We start from the raw sequence: 20,260 nt of genomic DNA, 5'->3' as shown, positions 1-20,260 counted from the left end.
CTTCAATTAATGTCTGAAAATGAAAAATTCCAAATCAGTGCCTGTTCATGATTTTTCTCTCGCGCCTTTATGATCTGAATTGAATTTTCTGTATGAGTTTAGAAATTGAAGAGAGATTGATTGAATCTACCATTGAATAGATTATTTTGGTTTTGCTATGAAATTACTCATCATCAACCACTCACAATCGAACAACACTTTATAATTTACTAATTTTGAACTTTATAATTCACATTCCCCACCCTGAAATGTTTGCTAGATATATAATAAATTACAAATAAAATAGTATGGAGAGAAGAATATAATGAAAAATAATAAATGAATACCGTATATTTGAATTTAATACAATGGTAGATATGGTAAACCCTAAATCAGAAACGACACTACATGCATGCCTTTAATAACATAGACATAAATTTAAATCAAACAAAGTCACGAACATGTTTAGTTTAAAACAATAAATAGAAATAACGTTCTTCAAATAAATTTCTTTCTCAACTTTTCATAATATTTCAACATTAACTATCATTTATGCAGTTCGTGAGAAGTAACACATAATTTGAATATTTTAAGAAATACTCAATAATTAACTCCACATACATGTGACATATCCTTTAAAACCATAGTATTGTCTTGAACTCTTTTCGGACCGGGTATGTAATATATATATATATCCTCATTATACTCCTAGCATCTGACCACTTGTCAAATCAATCCAAAAGAACGCCTTAAGTCTTTCTAACCCAGTTCATTCGAGTTTCAAACTAACAATATGCATTTGCATATTTGTGTTTACCGAGTCCCAGATAAGCTCTCTAAGATAACGCCTGATGACTGTGACATCATGAATCTAACGGCCTCGATTACCAACCCAGTACGGGATGACTCGGATGGGCAGATAGAACAGAACCTATCAGTTATGCCTTTAGGGGACGCTACGGTGCCTTAGCTGGTTTCCAATCCTCCTTCAAAAGTGGTGATGTAGGCGGATATTAGCTTGACAGTCCCGGGTCGAATCCAAATTGTAGCCCTACACGATGAGGGTTGTAATCTATCTCAGGGTACTCCATTTCTATTTTCATACCTGATTGTTCATAATGCTAAGTCAATTTCTTTCTTCAAATTTACTAAGAAGAGAAGCACTTTAACGCCCAAAAAGTCCCATGTCCGGACCAACCGTCGGCGATTTCTGAAAAGTCTTTTCCCGTTATATATATATAAATATTTAAAATAGAGGTAACTGTGTGTTTATATATATATATATATATATGTATGTATGTATATATATATATATATATATATATATATATATATATATATATGTATGTATGTATATATATATGTATGTATATATATATGTATTTATATTTTTCCTTTTAAATACAAAGGATATTATTTTCCAGATTGTTAGATATGGTACTTAATTGCAATAAATAATACTACCATTTTTGTTTTTTTTTTTTTAAGTATAATTAATTAATAACAAAATAAATTGATGCAATCATAAATTAAATTCAATATTTTAATTATTTTATTTTAATAAATTAAAATAACAATATATAAGTATAAAATTACTTTTTTAGCCTCCAAAGTCAAGTTTAGTATCCCTACGATTTGTATTTAATGGCATTTTTGGTAATTCATCAATTTTTTCATTAATTAGAAGAAGAATGATGTGGCACCTATTTTTATTAAAAAAAAAAAAAAATTCTAATTTTTAATTATTAAACTTTAAAAATATTTATTTATTTATTTCTCTCGAGCCAACAATTTCTTAACTTAGCCACCTTCACGTGACAAAAATTGCAATGACACTTTTCTCATTTTGCTACGGGGTCGTTCTTCTTACTGCTCATGTCAAGCCTAGTGCTCCCTTCTCGAGCCAATGACAACTCTTATGAAGCCACCCACTTCTACAACTAAGCAACTCATTGTCTCGGACTCATTCAAACGATTATAATTTTTATTATTTTTTTCCGAACACAGAACAAGGGAGGTTTTTCTAACATCATCGGACTTTTTTCTTCTCGCGAATCTCAACGACCATTTTCGTCTTTTCTCCCTTTTCTAGATTTAGCTCAATTATAAAACTCGAACTCTGCCCCCGTTTTCCTCTTCCTCTCCTCCGCTCCTCTTCATTGCTATTTCCAATGTCAGTCCAAGTGGCGAAGGACGTCGAGAGATTCTTGAAAACTTTTTAATTTCTATTTTGATCCTTAAACTTTTAAATAAATTATATTTTTGTCCATGAACTTTTAAAATGTCTATTTTAGACCTCATACTTTAAAAATACTAAATAATCGACTTTTATAATATTTTAAAAAAATTAATTATACATATTTGGATTTAACAAGCGAAAATTATTATACAAAAAAATATAAATAAAAAAAATTAAAAAATAGAATTTAAATTAATTTATAGTAAATAAAAATTATAATGGTAAAAGTATATTAAAAATTATATATATAGAATATATGCAAACCGACATGAATAACAGGCGCTTGTTAAGTTTTAAAAGAGTTAAAAAACGACAAGTCGGCAGAAACTGTCCCCACCCATCGTCCGCTTTTTCCTCTTTCTTACGTTTTTATTCAGATCCATCTTGAAATTACCAAAATAGACATTTCCGTACCCCTCCGTAAATTAAATTTTTAGGGCATCTTTTTCTCTCTCTCTCTCAGTTTTTATTTATAGTTTTTAAATATATATATATATATATATTTTTTTTTTTGCTCATAAATTTATAATATTATATGAATTGATAAAATTTTCACGGGGACAGTACTCTCCACAATGGTCATAGTTTTGCTTTAAGCTTCTCGAGAATACCTCATACCAATGGAGATAGTATTCCTGCATTATAAACTCATGATCATTCCCTAAATTAGCTGATAGATAGAAAAAAAGAAAGAAAAAAACCAGTCTGATATAATCTTTATGATTTTGGTTGGATAGTTCAGGTTATCGAGTCATATGAATATCTCTAAAATCTAATTTATTTGAAAACTAAAGAATAAATTAACTTATATTTAATTAAGGGTAAAAATTATAACGTTAAGTCGAAAATTAATACAACAATTTAAGTATAAAAATTGGAAAATTTTTGTTATTTATATTTTGAATTTGTAGGAATTTATAAAATAAAAGAACAAATATTTCACTATTACAAAATAAATATTAAATTTTTACATTTAGTTTATAATTTATAATCCATTTCTTAATCCTTAAATATTATTGATTAAAAAATGACGTTTTGATACCGGTTAAAAATGAAAAATAAAATTGAGATTGAAAATACAACAAATACAGGCGAGGTTAAAAGTTACAATAAAAATGCAAGCAGCTAATTATTAATTAAATTTTGAGAATAAAATAAAATATACTATTAATCAAATAAAACTAATTATTATAATATATTATAATATTATCTAATGATTAATGGAATTTTGATATGAAATTGTGACAATGATACCAATAAAAGTTCCTTAGCTACAAAGTCTAATCTAAATTCATCTTAAGAAAATGATTTAATTAAAATAAATAATTAAATAGTTTATGAAATTTGAATATTCGCGTCATTTTTCTAATTTAAAATATTTTTATAGGTTCTCCGACTTCAAATTTTTTATCTAATAAATTTTGGCAGTTATCTATCAGTTTGATATTCACCAGTGTGGTATTGTTTTATGCATAAGGTAAAGAATTTTTGTAATTAGGTATATTTGACTACAGTGAATATAAGGTTAGATAAATCTCGACACTCGAGAGTTATTAATTTAGTGTCTTAGTTGATTCAACGGGTAAAAGAGTTATAGAACATAAAAAATTATAGGAAAATAAATAAAGATCGACACGAGTACAATTCATCTGTTTGGATAGCTACTCGAGCCGAAGTTTATAGAGATGTCCTCGTCCCTATCTCCTATTTCATTTTGAAATAGTTTTATGTAACCGATAAATTTTTATTTATCATATATATAAATATATATAAAATCATAATATTTAGTAGAAAAAATATAATATAATTTCTAAAATTTTAATTTTTGGAGGAATCGAGTCGAAGACGGACCCACTTTGGATTTAGAGGTAGTAGTTCACTCTTCTGTAGCATTGCGGATTTATTGAACAATGTCCCGTTTTTAAATTGAGCTACTCTTTTGTTCTTTCGATTTCAATAGTGGGATTACTTGCTGAGTATTTTTTAAAATACTCGAGTGATATCGTAAAGTAAATGTACGACATCCATGTATGAATGATGACATCGTGGTGACGGTCATGAGCTCAAAACTAGGGTAGAAACGGAAAATATAATTTTGACACCATTTATCTGATAAGGAAATTTTTATCATTTCGTGCTTAAATGGAAATTCCGTAAGTGATTTGAGGTGGGTTTTTACGGGTCGGATTCGGATTAAAAGAACATCTCTAGTTAAGGACGGGACGGTGGAGTATTTCACTGGATTAGACCGAACCGAACCGAATGCAAAATGGGTGGTTTTCCGATTTCCCCGGTCTTAGCATCTCTCTCTGTCTCTCCAATTCATTCTGGTTTCAATTTCTTTCTCTCTCTATCTCTCCCTTCTTCTTTTCTATTCTTATCCCTCTGCCCCTTTCTTTACCTTTCCCAGTTCTTAATTAATTCGTTTTCTTTTGGGTGTTTTTTGATCTTCCCGCCCCCGATTTATCTCCGGTGACGGCGATTTCAGGTGGGAGATCCCTCGATCCGCCTTCGCCTTCTTCTTCTCTCACTTCTCTGCCATTTTCCACTATGATTTCGTATTCAGTGCATTGAAGGGGCCTCTGATCTCTCTGCTTCTCTACTTCCTTTCATCAATTCCGAGACGATAACCCTTCTCTTTCATCCCTTATTACAGGTAACCATCTCTCTTTCTCTTTATTTCTTTCTTTTTTTTCCATTTTCTACATTTTTTTTGTGATGATTGCGTTACTGGGTCTGATTCGATTGGGGCATTTTTTTAAAGGAAAATAAAATTGGGCGGAAGGGGTTTGTTTTTGAAGTCTAGGGTTGGTTATTAATTCGCGTTTGTCTCATTTGATTTCTAGTTTTTGGCATTGCGTGCTTGGCGAATCGTAGGGTGGCGTTGATATTTGGATCCACGAGAGGGTGTTGTCAATACTCCGTCGAATCGAGCTGTTTGTGCATCATTGATTCCCCCTTCGATCAGATTTCTGTGGGCCTCTGTTGGAAACTTTGGAAGGCAGGTCTCTGATCTGATTTTTCTTGCATGTTAGTTTGTCACTTCTGTCATCAATTTGGAAACGGTGTTCCAGGGAAAGGCAGGAATCTGAATGTGTCGCCATTGCTGCTAAGCCCTTCCATTATATTTCATTGTCTTCTTCATTTCCAGGCACAGAGATTTAGGGATTCTTTTAAATATTTTGTTTGAATCGTGCTGATATTTAGTCTGCTGAGGCGTGGACGTTATTCAGAGGGAACTGATTGTTGGTAGAACAAGAATATGGGTTTAGGAGGATAATGGGATGCGGATTCTTAGTGAAATGGAGTTCAAATTCTTTTGGTTCTTTGTGTTGTTCTTGGATGGATTTGGGATGAAAGGTTTAATGTGTGCTGGGGATTCGTTTGATTTGCATGTGAGACTACGCAATGTTGTTAAAAGATATTTATGACATCTGATCAGCCCCTGCTGGCTTCATCAGAATCCCCATCTCAAAATCGTGGTTCCTTTGGTTGTCTATGTCGCAGTGCTTCTTTTACCTCTTCCAGTTACGACGATTCTCAGAATGACATTGTGCATGTGAAGGAAAACTGCGTCAGCCCTTTTGGAGATAACACTTGGAGTAGTGAGAATTGTCTCAAGAAGTTCCACTTCGCTATCTAGGAAGAGGCAGTTTTATACTGTTGGCTCTCTGTTTTCCTCAGCAGTTTCCTTTTGCATACCCCACCCAGGATTGAAGACGCCTGGTCAAGTGGGGTGCAATGGAGCTACATAATATTAATGATAACCCTGCAAGCTTTGAACTCTCTAGGGTCCAGGAGAAGTTACATAAGGCACAAAGAAGTCGTCATAAAAGTATACAGTTTGAGGATAATTTACAGCATGACGATAATCCTAGGTTGATATACATCAATGATCCAAGGAGAACTAATGATAAGTATGAGTTCACAGGAAATGAGATAACCACCAGCAAGTATACATTGATTACCTTCTTGCCAAAGAATCTCTTTATTCAGTTCCATAGGGTTGCCTATCTTTATTTTCTTGCTATTGCAGCTCTTAACCAGCTTCCACCTTTGGCAGTCTTTGGGAGAACGGTATCTCTTTTCCCCCTCCTGTTTGTGCTATGTGTTACAGCTATTAAAGATGGCTATGAGGATTGGCGTAGACATAGATCTGATCGTAATGAGAACAATAGACAGGCTCTCGTGCTTCAATCCGATGAATTCCGATTGAAAGTGTGGAAAAAAATACGAGCAGGTGAAGTTGTGAAGATCTGTGCAGACGAGGTCATTCCTTGTGACATGGTTTTATTGGGGACAAGTGACCCTAGTGGCCTTGCTTACATACAAACAATGAATTTGGACGGTGAATCAAACTTGAAGACAAGGTATGCTAGGCAGGAAACAGCATTTGCAGTAGCTGAGGGGTGTTCATATTCTGGTCTTATTCGATGTGAACAACCTAATAGGAACATTTATGAGTTCACTGCCAATATGGAGTTCAACAACCATAAATTTCCCCTCAGCCAGTCGAACATAGTCTTGCGTGGTTGTCAGCTGAAGAACACTGAATGGATTATTGGGGTGGTTGTCTATGCTGGACAAGAGACAAAAGCCATGTTAAACAGTGCAATGTCTCCTGCCAAGCGAAGTAAACTGGAGGGTTACATGAACAGGGAAACATTGTGGTTGTCAATCTTCCTCTTTGTCATGTGTCTAGTTGTGGCCCTTGGAATGGGGTTATGGCTTGTTCGGCACAAGGAACAGCTTGATACCTTGCCATATTATAGGAAAAGGTATTTCACAAATGGGGCCGACGATGGTAAGAAGTACAGGTTTTATGGAATACCTATGGAGACCTTTTTCTCCTTTTTGAGTTCTATTATAGTGTTCCAGATTATGATACCGATATCCCTTTATATTACAATGGAGATGGTGAGACTGGGGCAGTCATATTTCATGATTGAAGATAAGCACATGTACTGCAGAATCTCTTGCTCAAGGTTTCAGTGTAGATCATTGAATATCAATGAGGATCTTGGTCAAGTTCGCTACGTATTTTCTGATAAAACAGGAACACTTACTGAAAATAAGATGGAATTTAAAAGAGCAAGTGTGAACGGGAAGAATTACGGGAACAACTTGACTGAGGGTTATTCATCAATGTATTCCATTCCAGGTACGAAAATGAATTCATTGCTACCATCATCATAATTTTGTAATCCATGTTTGAGTGAACTCATAAAGATAACTCCTATAAGCTGCCAATGCAATTGCCATTGGTTAATGTTTCTGGATTTCTTTTAGCTTGGTGGTTGAAAAATGTTTCAAGTATCATTGTTATTGCTATTGCTATTGCTATTATTATTATTATTATTATTGCCCAACATGCTAATAAGTGCACTAAATCTTTACTCTGATCTCTATCTTTTGTTGTTCAATGCATGTTTGTTATTGAGCTTACATTTTTTTGGGGAGATCTTGCATTTTTTCTAATTTACTGTCCTAAGTGGTTGTAGTTACAAGTATATATTAGATGAACTCATGAATTGAACTAATACTGTTGGGTAATTTCTTCGTACTTGGTATAAACATAACAAGATTTGTCGGTGACCTCCATAACATCTCAATTTTACAAACTATTATAACATTTTTACTGTTGAGGTGTATGGTATAAGGAATATCTAAAATCTTCAGAGTTTAAAAGGCAGGGGTTGGCACATGACTTCCAAAACTAATAAGAATTAGGTTTACTTGCATTTCTGATGACAATAAAATTAGGTCCAGTTTTTGGTGTCAGTATGATTTCCAATTATATGGCCAGCCTATGTCCTGTGATGTTCTTCCTTGAGTAATCAAAACCTTCTGGTAGATGAAATTCTGTATCATGTGTTTTCCTTCTTTTTCCTTCATCTAGTGTGATCTTTTGCAACAGCAACTATAGGGGGGAGGAGGAGGAAACTTAAATCTGAAGTTGCTGTTGATATTGAACTTCTCAAATTATTGCACAAGGACCTAAATGGAGATGAAAAGATTGCTGCACATGAATTTTTTCTTACATTGGCTGCATGCAATACTGTAATTCCTATTCTCATGGATGACAAATCTGGTTATGAAAATGGTGAATTGCACGAGGATGTTGAAACTATTGGTTATCAGGGGGAATCCCCTGACGAGCAGGCACTAGTTGCTGCAGCCGCTGCTTATGGATATACACTTTTTGAGCGCACGTCTGGGCATATTGTTATAGATGTCAATGGTGAGAACTTAAGGTAGATAATCCCTTGCTTTCTAATTTTATTTCTTAGCTTGTCTGATAATTTTCTATTCCTACCCTGTTTTGTTGTGTTGACCATTTTTATGACGGTTTTGCTATACAACATTACATCATGTCTTTTTTTTTTTTGTGATTCTAGGTTGGATGTTTTGGGTTTACATGAGTTTGATAGCGTTCGCAAAAGAATGTCTGTTGTCATCAGATTCCCTGACAATACTATAAAGGTGCTGGTAAAAGGTGCCGATACTTCGATGTTGAGTATTTTAGGCAATGACTCTGATAGGGAAGAATTTATAAAGCATGCTACTCGATGCCATTTGAGTGAATATTCAATGGAAGGTTTGCGAACACTTGTAGTTGCTGCTAGAGACCTGAAAGATTCTGAATTTGAGCTGTGGCAGAGCAGATATGAGGATGCTAGCACTTCACTGACTGAAAGAGCAGTAAAACTACGTCAGACAGCAGCCCTTATAGAATGTGATCTAAAGCTTTTGGGTGCAACTGCTATTGAGGACAAGCTTCAAGACGGTGTACCTGAAGCCATTGAATCTCTTCGGCAGGCTGGAATAAAGGTCTGGATTCTGACTGGAGATAAGCAGGAGACAGCCATATCAATCGGTCTCTCCTGCAAATTGCTGACTCCTGATATGCAGTCAATTATTGTCAATGGAAATTCCGAGTATGATTGCAGGAAACTTTTAGCTGATGCTATTGAAAAATATGGTATTAAATCAACACAGGGCAGAAGTCATACACAGAAGATGAATTGTGAGAATGAAGGCCATGATGCACCAAAGACATCCAGTATGTCAGATTTTAATGAAGAGAAAGAAGAAGTGACCGATAAACCACTAGCTCTAATAATTGATGGAAACAGTTTGGTGTACATTTTGGAAAAGGAATTGGAGTCAGAGGCAAGAATCTTGTTATTACCTTTGAAAACCTATACATTTTAGCATCATCAATATCGCTTTAATACTTTATGACTTGTTAATGATTGTTGCAATGATTCCTATTTTATGGCAGCTTTTTGAGCTTGCAACTTCATGCAACGTTGTGCTATGCTGTCGTGTCGCTCCTTTGCAGAAAGCTGGAATTGTTGATCTGATTAAGAGTAGAACTGATGATATGACATTGGCAATTGGCGATGGTAAATTTCTTCTCTAACTCCCAAAATATCATAGATTATACCTTTGTTTGTTGAGTATAACTGACAAATGCTTTATGTGCTACACTCATCTGCTGTCCAATGGCAATTATTTTAGGGGCCAATGATGTCTCAATGATTCAGATGGCCGATGTAGGCGTTGGTATATGTGGACAGGAAGGGCGTCAAGCGGTAATGGCATCTGATTTTGCCATGGGACAATTTCGCTTTTTAAAAAGATTACTTCTAGTGCATGGACATTGGAACTATCAACGTGTAGGCTACATGGTTCTATACAACTTCTACCGCAATGCTGTTTTCGTCTTGATGCTCTTCTGGTATGGTTTCTTTTTGCATCATAGACTGGATACATGCTTTCCAATTCCCGAACCATCGACATTGAACTGCTTTCATGGTCTCCTTGAATACTATATGTCGTCAAATGAACTTAGAGAGTAAAATACTTCAAAATGGAAAATGTAATTTGTGCTATAAAAGGAAATCAATGGCCTCCCTTCTCCCCAAATCTGGAACATGAAGAAGGGATAGATTCATGGCTCTGAAACATTATATCTTCTGTTGATGAAATTTATGCATTATTGATGTGCCTTTTTGTTTTGTATTTCTTAGGTACATCCTATGCACAGCGTTCTCAACAACTTCAGCTTTGACTGATTGGAGTAGTGTGTTTTACTCTGTTATTTATACGTCTATCCCCACTATTTTTGTTGGTATTCTGGACAAAGACTTGAGTCACAAAACCCTACTCCAATATCCTAAGCTCTATGGTGCTGGCTATAGACAGGAGGCATACAATTTGCGTCTCTTTTGGTTCACAATGATTGATACCCTTTGGCAGAGTCTTGTTCTCTTCTATGTGCCATTATTCATTTACAAGGAGAGTTCCATTGATATATGGAGCTTGGGAAGTTTGTGGACCATAGCTGTTGTTATCCTTGTGAACGTACACTTAGCGATGGATGTTCAACGTTGGGTATATATTACACATGCTGCAGTCTGGGGATCCATAGTCATAACGTACGCATGCATGGTGGTGTTGGATTCGATACCCGTTTTTCCTAATTACTGGTTGGTTTCCTGTACCGAATCTTGGTTATCTCGTCTGATTTGTGCTGCAAATGTAACGAGTTCGTCTGATCTGATTTACTTGCATGATATAACCCTTTTTTGTTGTTTTGCAGGACGATCTTTCATCTGGCTAAGTCCCCAACCTATTGGTTGTCTATATTGCTCATAATAGTTGTTGCATTGCTTCCACGCTATCTTTTTAAAGTTGTGCACCAAAGATTCTGGCCCTCGGACATTCAGATAGCCAGAGAAGCCGAGGTACTGAGAAAACGAAAAGGTCGTGAACAGTTTAGTTCAAAGCAAGGTCGAGATTCCAATTAACACATGTCTATTCTACCATCTTTGTGAGCAAAAACTTATTTGCAGATGGCTTCCCTGTGGTGAGCACATGCGTGATTGTAACTTTGAAGGTTAGACATGCCAAGTGATGCATTTGTCCTTGGACGTAGATGAATTCTTTTAGTTAATAGATATCTCTACTCTGAAGGCTTGAGTTGCTTTAGAAGGTCGTATAATGCAAATTTAAAACTCGTCCTCGGACACGACCTACATTGGGAGATTTGGATCACAGAGTTTGAAGTCGGGTGCGATATACAGATTGGGAGACGATGGAATGCCCCACCATACGAAATGTCTATGGTTGGGTCGAGGAGGGATGGAGGGATCTCGAGTCGTAGAGTTATATGTTTTGTTCTCGGTTGGAATGGAGGTGGGGAAGGATGAAATCTAATGCAGAATTCTCTGATATACTGTATCATATGACATTAGGGTGCTGAGATAAAAAGGAGATATTGAATTGAAGTATATAATAGGGGCTTTTTTTTTTTTTTTTTTTTTTTTTTTTTTTTTTTTTNATTTTGTTTGTTTAACCCTTGTAAAGATTGGAGACATTTTTACGCATCAACACAAGGAATGAACACTCACATACACCTTTGCATTATACTCATCTCTTGTTTGTGCGTTGTAACCAAGCTGTTGCCTTTGTCCTAATGGAAACTTAGTTGATTTGGAATGTTTGGAATGTTTACATTCAGAGGAAGAACAATTTGAATGTGGTTTTCATTAGAGTTTATTATGACACTTACAGAAACCAGTTCAAAACAGAAGATCAAGTCTGGAGCGTGAAAACTATCACGACCATGCTCGGGCATTAAAGCATCTACCATATTTTTCTTAGGGTTTGTTTAGGAGGACTCTCGAGCTTGTAGTAGCTTCTACTATCTCGCCCGAGCAATAAATGAAGAGAAGAGTCTTCCCATTAGTATAATAAGTTCGTTGGCATCTATAAAACCTTTTTTCATTCTGTACTAAAATCTTTCCTTTTTGATGCGAGCGTTCAGCATGATCCTATGGACGTAAAGTAAGACCATAGTTGCACTGCACAAAAAAGAAATGTCTCAGCCAACAAACCCGGCATGGCGGATCCATTAATATCATGATTGGGTTGACCAGGCCGATCCATTAATAGGACCGATCTATTAAGTGGAATATGGCGGATCCATTAATATCATGATTGGGTTGACCAGGCCGATCCATTAATAGGACCGATCTATTAAGTGGAATATGGCGGATCCATTAATATCATGATTGGGTTGACCAGGCCGATCCATTAATAGGACCGATCTATTAAGTGGAATATGGCGGATCCATTAATATCATGATTGGGTTGACCAGGCCGATCCATTAATAGGACCGATCTATTAAGTGGAATATGGCGGATCCATTAATATCATGATTGGGTTGACCAGGCCGATCCATTAATAGGACCGATCTATTAAGTGGAATATCATGATTGGGTCAACGACAAGATAGGTTTCTTTGCATCCATCCAAAAGAAGCAATAATGAACATGAGAAGAAAGAAGAAAGAAAAGACATATACCTGATCAAAGTTGTCAAGAGATTAACAAATGATGGTCTCTGCATTGAGAAAGAGAGAAAAACAAAAACAAAGCATTAGAAAAGAGTCCTGATTCTGTAGGTTCGAGAGCATCATTTACCACGTAAAGATCATCTTTAGTTAGTATCTCGAGTACTCACCCGAAACACTAAGAGCAACTCTCTAAGAAATAGAATGCTTGCAATCGCTGTTGCACAAAAAAATCTCGAAATGGTTAATAATACGTTCTAAGAAGAGAGCCTAGAAGAGATGGAGACTGAAAACTGATTAGATGATTCGAAATGGATGGACTAAAATAGAACGCAACTCATAAAACGGAGCAGGAACTATCTGAATACGCTCGTACATTTCATAAGCAACAATACGGTGGCATAAGACGACAGATTATGAAGCACATGAAAGTCACCAAACATGACCATGATAAGACAACAGGAAAAATACTTGCCAATAAGAATTGTTAAACAAGTTTGAATGGGGTAGAATTAAGGACCGAAATGCTTACTATAACGGCCTAAGCTCATTACTAGCAAATATAGTTCTTTTTGGGCTTCCCCTCAAGATTTTTAAAACGTGTCTGCTAGGGACACCCTTATAAAGAATGCTTCATTCCCCTCTCCAACAAATGTGGGATCTCACAATCCACCCCGCTCTTCTGAGGCCAGCGTCCTAACAAGCACTCATTCTCCTTCACCAATCGATGTGGGACCCCCCAATCCACCCCTCTTTCGGGGCCTAGCGTCCTTACTGGCACACCGCCTCGTGTCCACCTCTCTTCGGGGCTCAACTTCCTCATTGGCACATCGCCCAGTGTTTGGCTCTGGTACCATTTGTAACAGCCCAAGCCCACCGCTAGCAAATATTGTCCTCTTTGGGCTTCCCCTTTCGAGCTTCCCCTCAAGGTTTTTAAAACACGTCTGTTAAGAAGAGGTTTCCACACCCTTATAAATAATGCTTCGCTCCCCTCTCTAACCGACGTGGGATCTCACACTTACTCAACACATCACTCTAAGAGTGACAATCATTTATGTTACATATGTTATGTTATTGAAAGAATGGCAGACTGACCTGTCTGCCCCTTCAGTGCAAGAGGAAGTAATTGTCCTCTTTTGTATGACTGCAAGCTTAAAACACTCAAGGCCAACAAAGCACCACCAGGTATCATTCCAAATCTAACTGCAGAAAGGCTTCCAGTTATCATAAAGGAAAGGAAACCACCACAAGAAAGGACCAGTCCTGTAGACCATTAGCAAAAAAAAAAAGGGGTCAGCAGGAGATTTATAAGCCCATGTGACGACTAGACAAATCGACGCAAGAACAATGTCCATTAAACAAGTCACGGCTGACCCTACTCCGTCAAGCCTCGCATAAAGTTCGGTAATACATACCATATGGTATCCCATAATGAAAGTCTTGAAGTTTTGAAATATCACTTAAGTCAGCAGTTGGAGAAGTAAATGTTTCCACAATCTCCTTAACTTCTTCAGGACAGTTCTCTGCAACAGTGGCAATATATTCTTTACATTCTTCACCGCATTCTTGCATTATAAAGTTCAAATCATTCTTTGCCTTATCAGCTTGAATCTTCAAAACCTTAGAAGTTTCTTTCAGAGCAACTAATGCTTTCGCAGAGTATTCCTCATACGCTTCCTTTGAAATGGCTTTCATTTTCAGGGCTTGTTTTTTGAAGGAATCTAAAGCTTTTTTCCATAACTCTTGTGGCTTTTCTGCATCAAAATTGATATCTTTTCCATCTTTCTCCCCTTGAGATTCTGAATGCTAATTATACAAATAATAAAACAAATGGGGCTATCAATCTACATTCAACGCATATAATCAACTATATCACCTTGAAAATTCACTAAAATAAACAAAATCTTGATTTATCAAGCAAGAACTTGTATATATGTACATGTCTCCATTCAAAATAAATGAAATATCATATCTCTCATGCAAATTTTAGCTTAAAAACCTTAATCCGTGACAGAAAAGAACAGAATTTGGCATACCGACTCCTCATGCGACGCGGAAAACACCATAACCCGTCGAGTCAAAGCACACCTTTGATACGGCGAGAGAAACCCATTATGGGTAAGAGTGTTAGCGACAGAGGAGACCTTACAAGCACGATAACCCATCAAGGGATCGAGCCGCAGAGACGAATTGGGGTGGTAGCGGACAGGAACAGCAGTAGACTTATTGAGCTTCAAAGGGGATGGGTGGCCGGGGGAAGGAGTGGGATTGAGAACCAAAAGCGACTCCATCGGCAGCAACAGAAGCAGAGAAAGAGAGAGAAAAGCTAAGGGCGTAAGAGATGAAGGGAAATGGGGAAGGATTCAAGGGTCATGAGGAGAAAGGGCTGTTAGGATGTTATAGAAACAAGGATACCGACGGTGGAGCAATGAGAAAGTTCTGATCTTTTGACGTTTTGGGTTTGGGGTTTGGTGGGAAGAATCACGTAAAGAACCATCAAATGTTTTTTGATGGTTGTTTGTCGAACCTTTTTGCTTTTGTGAAACCCCCTTGTTTCATTACATTACATACTCCAAGCCCTCTTTTTCCTCTTTTTCCTCTTTTTTTGTGTTCAACCAACCCAGGTGAGAGGTCGAATCGTTCATTAAATGAACGTCTTATTCATTAAATTATGTTCAATTGCAGAGTAAAACCATTACAACAAAGAATAGAACAATGATCAGCAACCAAAATGGGAAAAATGGGCCACAGATAGACATGTGAATCAGAGTTCAATACTCAGCCTTACCTTTAATTCAGTCAACAGGGCAAGCAAGGAATAGCACATGTTCCTATCTTCTTCTGCTGCTACTTTTCAGGTAAACCTGATTGAGACAAGACGACAATCAAGAACCTTTTGACATGCTTGCTTGGGACTTGAATGAATGGCATCTTCAATCTGCTCCAACACTCGTCCTGCTCAAAAGCTTAATCACATAAGTAATCTTCAATTTTGGAGGGAAAATAAGAATCATGGTTGAAGAAGAAAGTAGTTTGAAACTCGGGCATGAGAAAATATATAAAATTTACATTTAATGACATTGTTAGAACTATATCTACACAAAAATAAGCATATATTTATGTTTTTTTTTTTTTTTTTTTTTTTNTTTCCATCTGCTGTACATTGTGTTGAATCAATCACCAGAAGACCAGAGAAGAAAACAAAGAAGAAAAGTTTAAAAAACAATAAACAAATAAAATTAATTTAGAATCTCAGTATCCTTCGATTCGAGGTCTTCGAAGGGATGATGCAGATGATTTTCGCCTTTCTTGTCGATCGAAATCCTCAAAGGAGAGGGTTGAACATAGCCGGGACGGAAGCGTAGGAGTGAAAGTTTTCGCACCAGGTGAAAGAGATGGGTGAACTCCAGAAGGTGGAGAAGGCGAGAAACTTAATCTGGCTGCTGCTGGTGAAATGAATCCATCAAGGCTTGGTGATCTTAGCATCTGTTTTGCAGGGGAAGCAGTGGGTTCTTGCAGAGGGAATCGGCTCGATTGCTTTAAATTTTGGATGGTCTTCAGATGCTCAACTACATTTCTCATTGTGGGTCTTTCAGAGGGATCCTTCTGAAGACATTTTTGAGCAATGTCAGCCACTGTCCTGGCTGCCTTGGTTGGGAAGCGGCCTTTTAATTGAGAATCCATGATCAACGACAATCGACCATCGTCAGCGAGGAACGGTCTGCTCCACTTAACTAAGTTCCTCTCTTCTTTTGGGTAACGAGAATCGAGATTTCTTCGCCCAGTTAGCAATTCTAGAAGAACGACTCCAAAGCTCCAAACGTTGCTCTTTGGGGTAAGCAGCCCCCTCTCCAATGTCTCCATTGGTAGATATGCTGCTGCCTGAATATGTAAAAACATGAAAAGCAATCAACAGCCTTGCATTCAAACTGGTCTGAGCGAAAAATGAAGGTTTATGAAGCCATGATAATAGAATGTACCACCAAAAATTCTATAGCATGGGGGAAAATCAAAGGTAAAATTTCACTAATATAATCAAGAACTCACCACAGAATTGTTAGAGATCTCTGACTCGGGTGTTGGAACCTGTCCAACACATCCATAACCAGAAAGCTTGGCACTAAAATCCTTGTCGATTTGTATGTTGGCGGTCGAAAAATCATTGTACATTGCCTGTGAATAAAGATCACATTCAGCTTTAAAATAATAAAACGCTCTGTTTTTTTCTTTTTTCTTGAGAGTGACTGTGTATGTTGGCTGGGACGGGGAGTGCGGAATGTTACTAGTTATTATTTTGGTCAATCGAAACACTTCCAAACCAAAATCAGTTATAAAAATACAACTCTAGGTTCAAGTAGTATTGATTCAAATGAGGAAAACAAGAAAACGGACCACTAAATGCTCACCTGAAAAGGTCCCTCTTCATGCAGGAAAGTGAGTCCTTGTGCAGCACATAATGCAATCTTTATTCTTGTATTCCAGTCAATAGGAGGCCCATCTGATCGTACATACAATAGACGATCTAAGCTTCCGTGAAAGAGCCTCTCGTACACCAGCATTCTCTGCCCTGAACCCTCATGGGCATGAAATCCAAGCAATTTACAGATGTTTGGATGTTGCAAGGATGCTAGAGTACTGACCTCGGAAACAAATTCCTTAAAACCCTGGTGTATAGAGTAGCAAGTGCATAAGAATTTCCAGTTGCTTCACAACCACAGTGATATAAATCAACTCAAGTTATCCCTAGCCTAAATGACAGTACAAAAGACTTTTTGAGTTAACTTAAATGTGTCAAAAGCTCAAATGACACTCCTGAGCTTTTGTGCGAACTAAATCATGTATAGATGTGTGAGAATAAAAGGATCAGTCCTTGTTTTCGTTGTAGAGAGCTAGCTCACGGTGAAAGCTTTTAAACAGAAAATAAGGATGAAAGATTATAAACAGGAGCTAGAACACTAGCTACAAGAATGGACTCCAATCTAACATAATGAGACCACACGAGTAATTTACAAAGAATCTGATCAACAGATGTCCGTAACGAAGAATTAAATCTAACCAACTTTCAAAACTCGTCTACATATCACTCAATAAGAGCTGTCGAGGTAGCAGATTTCATGAACTACATAGACCATTAAAAATGGAAACATGCACAAGTAATATACCAGACTTTATATCTCACCTGGTTGGAGGGATGACGGCAAGTAACGGTGGCTTCAAACTTCTTTGAAGTCGACGCGTCATCTCCAAAAGAAGCCTTATACATTAAAGAAGACGTCTCTGAAACACAGGATTCGGCAGAAAAATTATGGCAAGCAGCAGATATTTCTTCAAACGAAAAATTTCTGACCGCTCCCACAGGTGGTAGTGGTAAAGGTCCAGAGGCATACAGAGGGCCAGATGACACCACTGATTTAAAGCTTCCAGTTTTCTTTAAGGCCACAATAATCTGGGGTGATGGAAGAGGAAGGGGTTGAGGACTTGGGGATCTTTGTTCTTTATTCATTCCGAATCTACCAATTGACTCTTCTGCTTCGTCATATTCAACTGATGAAAGAGCGTCCTGTTCTGCTACATCGAGAGTCGATGGAGCGGACAATGTACGTACTCTACTTCCAGCAGCTCCATTAGCTGGTTGTACAGGTTTCACTCTGGTGTTAAAACTTGGTGGTGCAGACTGCAACGTGCGGATACAAATTTGGGGTTCGGGCAGCATAGTTGGCACAATTTCTTTAGACTTAACCCGTTTGTCATGAACACTCTGTGCATGATTTTTCTTCTTGCTCTTTGAAACTCTGAAACACCCCATCTTATGTTCAAGATGGTAGTAATGCAAACAAGCCTCGTACTCTTAATCAACCTGCAAAAAGAAAGAATAAATTATAGAACAAAGCCATCAATTAAAAGAAATTAAAAGACATAAATAAAGCAAGTTCTAAATTAATAAACCCAAAAACAAAAGCTAAACTATTTGTGCATTCATATTCAAATATCATCATGAACTGACTATACACGAAATACAACTAAAGCCCTCAATCACCATTTTTGTTTACTTCCTATCTTCTACACGAAATACAAATCAAAGACGGAGATGACAAAAAATCAACAAATTCTACAATCTCAACCAGGTGAAATCTATCGGTCCAAGTCCACCGCTAACAGATATTATCCTCTTTTGCCTTTTCATTTCGAACTTCCCCTCAAGGTTTTTAAAACGCATATACTACGGAGAGGTTTCCAACACCATGAGAAATGTTTCGTTCCCCTCTCCAACCAATATACGATCTCAAACTTCTAATCATGCCCACCAGCTCAATTACCCTAACTTTTGGGGGAAATCCCATTACCCATATCATCCAATCAAACAAAATCAAGCAAACAAAACCCCCATCTCCACTGCGATAAAATCCATTAACCATTTCATCCGATTACACAAAAACAAGCAACAACATACCGTCAAAAGCACAAAACAAACAAAAACCCCATCTCCATCTGATCTTCCGACAAGAAAACAGAAACAAAAAATGAAGCCAATCCGGATAGAATTCAACAGTGACAGAGCTTTCAATGAATTAAAAATAATAATTAAAAGAAATGGAACAAATTCAAAGAGTAAACGGAACGATCATCCATACCTGGAGAAAAGCAAGAGGTTGCAACAAGTAAGTGTAAACAGATCGGCGGAGTGCGAAATGAACGGGATAAGAAATTGGGGTTTGTGAGATTGAATTGAAGTGGAAGAAGATGAAGGGAGAAGGATTAAGCAAAGATTTCGAGAGCAAAAACAGTGAAAGAAAGAAAGAAATGGAAAATGATTGAGAATTGGTTTAGGAACAGAGGGAGAAAGAAAGCGAAGAGCCTCCAATGAACAGTGTCGAAGTTCTCACCAAAACAAACAGATTTATTATTACATTTAACAAAAAGTATCTTTATTTAATATTGCTCTCCAAAAATAGCATATTCCCCTCCTTATGACCTTTATACCCCTCCCTTCTTTTTTTTTAATTATTTTTTCACTTTAGTCCTTATATTTTTTAGGTTTTGCAAATTTGGCCTCTCAATTTTCTTAATTTATTTTACATAATTCACTTGCCATACACGATCCAAATTGGATTAAAATTTCAACAACCCATTATATCGGACTAAATTTGATTGTGAAGAGGGGAACGAGACATTCATTATAAGCGTGTGGAAACCTCTACCAAACATACACGATTTAAAAAGGGGATACGTTACGAGATCAAAGTAGAATATCTATTAGTGGTGGGTTTGGGCTGTTACAAATGGTATTAAAGCTAGATACTGGGAGACGTGCCAACCAGGACGCTAGCCTCCAAAGGGGTGGATTGTAAGATCCCACGGGTTAGAGAGGGGAATGAAAATTTATTATAAGGGTGTGAAAACCTCTCCCTAGCAAACGCGTTTTAAAACTGTGAGACTGACAACGATACATAATGGGTCAAAGTGGATAATATCTACTAATTGTGGGTTTTTACTGTTACAAATAGTATCAGAGTCAGACACTATGCGGTGTACTAGCGAGGATGCTAGGCCCCACGAGAAGGGTGGATTTTGAGATCCCATGATGTGGGTAGGAGAGGGGAACGAAACATTCATTACAAGGGTATGAAAACCTCTCCCTAGAATATACGTTTTAAAACCGTGAGGCTAACGACGATAC

General features: G+C 37.0%; 3 protein-coding genes across 3 annotated transcripts; 1 reads left to right on the top strand and 2 right to left on the bottom strand.

Annotated features, from left to right (window-relative positions):
• Window positions 1-4,528: 4,528 nt before the first annotated feature.
• On the top strand, window positions 4,529-11,653 carry LOC111804166 (phospholipid-transporting ATPase 1-like). The gene is made up of 8 exons (XM_023688880.1): window positions 4,529-4,874; window positions 5,065-7,379; window positions 8,136-8,472; window positions 8,617-9,391; window positions 9,504-9,627; window positions 9,743-9,962; window positions 10,255-10,713; window positions 10,827-11,653. Exons 2-8 carry the CDS (start codon window positions 5,960-5,962, stop codon window positions 11,032-11,034), a joined length of 3,543 nt encoding a protein of 1,180 aa, XP_023544648.1. The 5' UTR covers window positions 4,529-4,874; window positions 5,065-5,959; the 3' UTR covers window positions 11,035-11,653.
• An 89-nt stretch (window positions 11,654-11,742) lies between these two features.
• Window positions 11,743-15,346, bottom strand: LOC111804169 (protein FATTY ACID EXPORT 3, chloroplastic-like). The gene is made up of 6 exons (XM_023688882.1): window positions 14,619-15,346; window positions 13,998-14,388; window positions 13,678-13,845; window positions 12,753-12,799; window positions 12,595-12,632; window positions 11,743-12,090 (listed from the first exon to the last, which is right to left on the bottom strand). Exons 1-6 carry the CDS (start codon window positions 14,871-14,873, stop codon window positions 12,021-12,023), a joined length of 969 nt encoding a protein of 322 aa, XP_023544650.1. The 5' UTR covers window positions 14,874-15,346; the 3' UTR covers window positions 11,743-12,020.
• A 283-nt stretch (window positions 15,347-15,629) lies between these two features.
• Window positions 15,630-19,475, bottom strand: LOC111804167 (probable serine/threonine-protein kinase PBL18). Its single transcript, XM_023688881.1, has 5 exons — window positions 19,215-19,475; window positions 17,762-18,439; window positions 16,989-17,246; window positions 16,630-16,755; window positions 15,630-16,464 (listed from the first exon to the last, which is right to left on the bottom strand). The coding sequence occupies exons 2-5, from the start codon at window positions 18,386-18,388 to the stop codon at window positions 15,835-15,837; spliced, it is 1,641 nt and encodes a 546-aa protein (XP_023544649.1). The 5' UTR covers window positions 18,389-18,439; window positions 19,215-19,475; the 3' UTR covers window positions 15,630-15,834.
• Window positions 19,476-20,260: the final 785 nt, after the last annotated feature.

Source organism: Cucurbita pepo, chromosome LG10, assembly GCF_002806865.2.
Source record: "Cucurbita pepo subsp. pepo cultivar mu-cu-16 chromosome LG10, ASM280686v2, whole genome shotgun sequence".
Lineage (NCBI taxonomy): Eukaryota > Viridiplantae > Streptophyta > Magnoliopsida > Cucurbitales > Cucurbitaceae > Cucurbita > Cucurbita pepo.
This window is presented reverse-complemented; position numbering and strand designations above follow the sequence as displayed.

Coding starts and splice junctions, on each gene's coding strand:
- LOC111804166 (XM_023688880.1), top strand. CDS start 5,960: ATGGAGCTACATAATATTAATGATAACCCTGCAAGCTTTGAACTCTCT. Junction 7,380..8,135: donor ATCAATGTATTCCATTCCAG/GTACGAAAATGA, acceptor CTTTTGCAACAG/CAACTATAGGGGGGAGGAGG. Junction 10,714..10,826: donor CCCGTTTTTCCTAATTACTG/GTTGGTTTCCTG, acceptor GTTGTTTTGCAG/GACGATCTTTCATCTGGCTA.
- LOC111804169 (XM_023688882.1), bottom strand. CDS start 14,873: ATGGAGTCGCTTTTGGTTCTCAATCCCACTCCTTCCCCCGGCCACCCA. Junction 12,800..13,677: donor TGCACTGAAGGGGCAGACAG/GTCAGTCTGCCA, acceptor TTTGTGCAACAG/CGATTGCAAGCATTCTATTT. Junction 12,633..12,752: donor AGTTGCTCTTAGTGTTTCGG/GTGAGTACTCGA, acceptor TTCTCAATGCAG/AGACCATCATTTGTTAATCT.
- LOC111804167 (XM_023688881.1), bottom strand. CDS start 18,388: ATGGGGTGTTTCAGAGTTTCAAAGAGCAAGAAGAAAAATCATGCACAG. Junction 17,247..17,761: donor GCCGTCATCCCTCCAACCAG/GTGAGATATAAA, acceptor TCTATACACCAG/GGTTTTAAGGAATTTGTTTC. Junction 16,465..16,629: donor AGATCTCTAACAATTCTGTG/GTGAGTTCTTGA, acceptor TTACATATTCAG/GCAGCAGCATATCTACCAAT.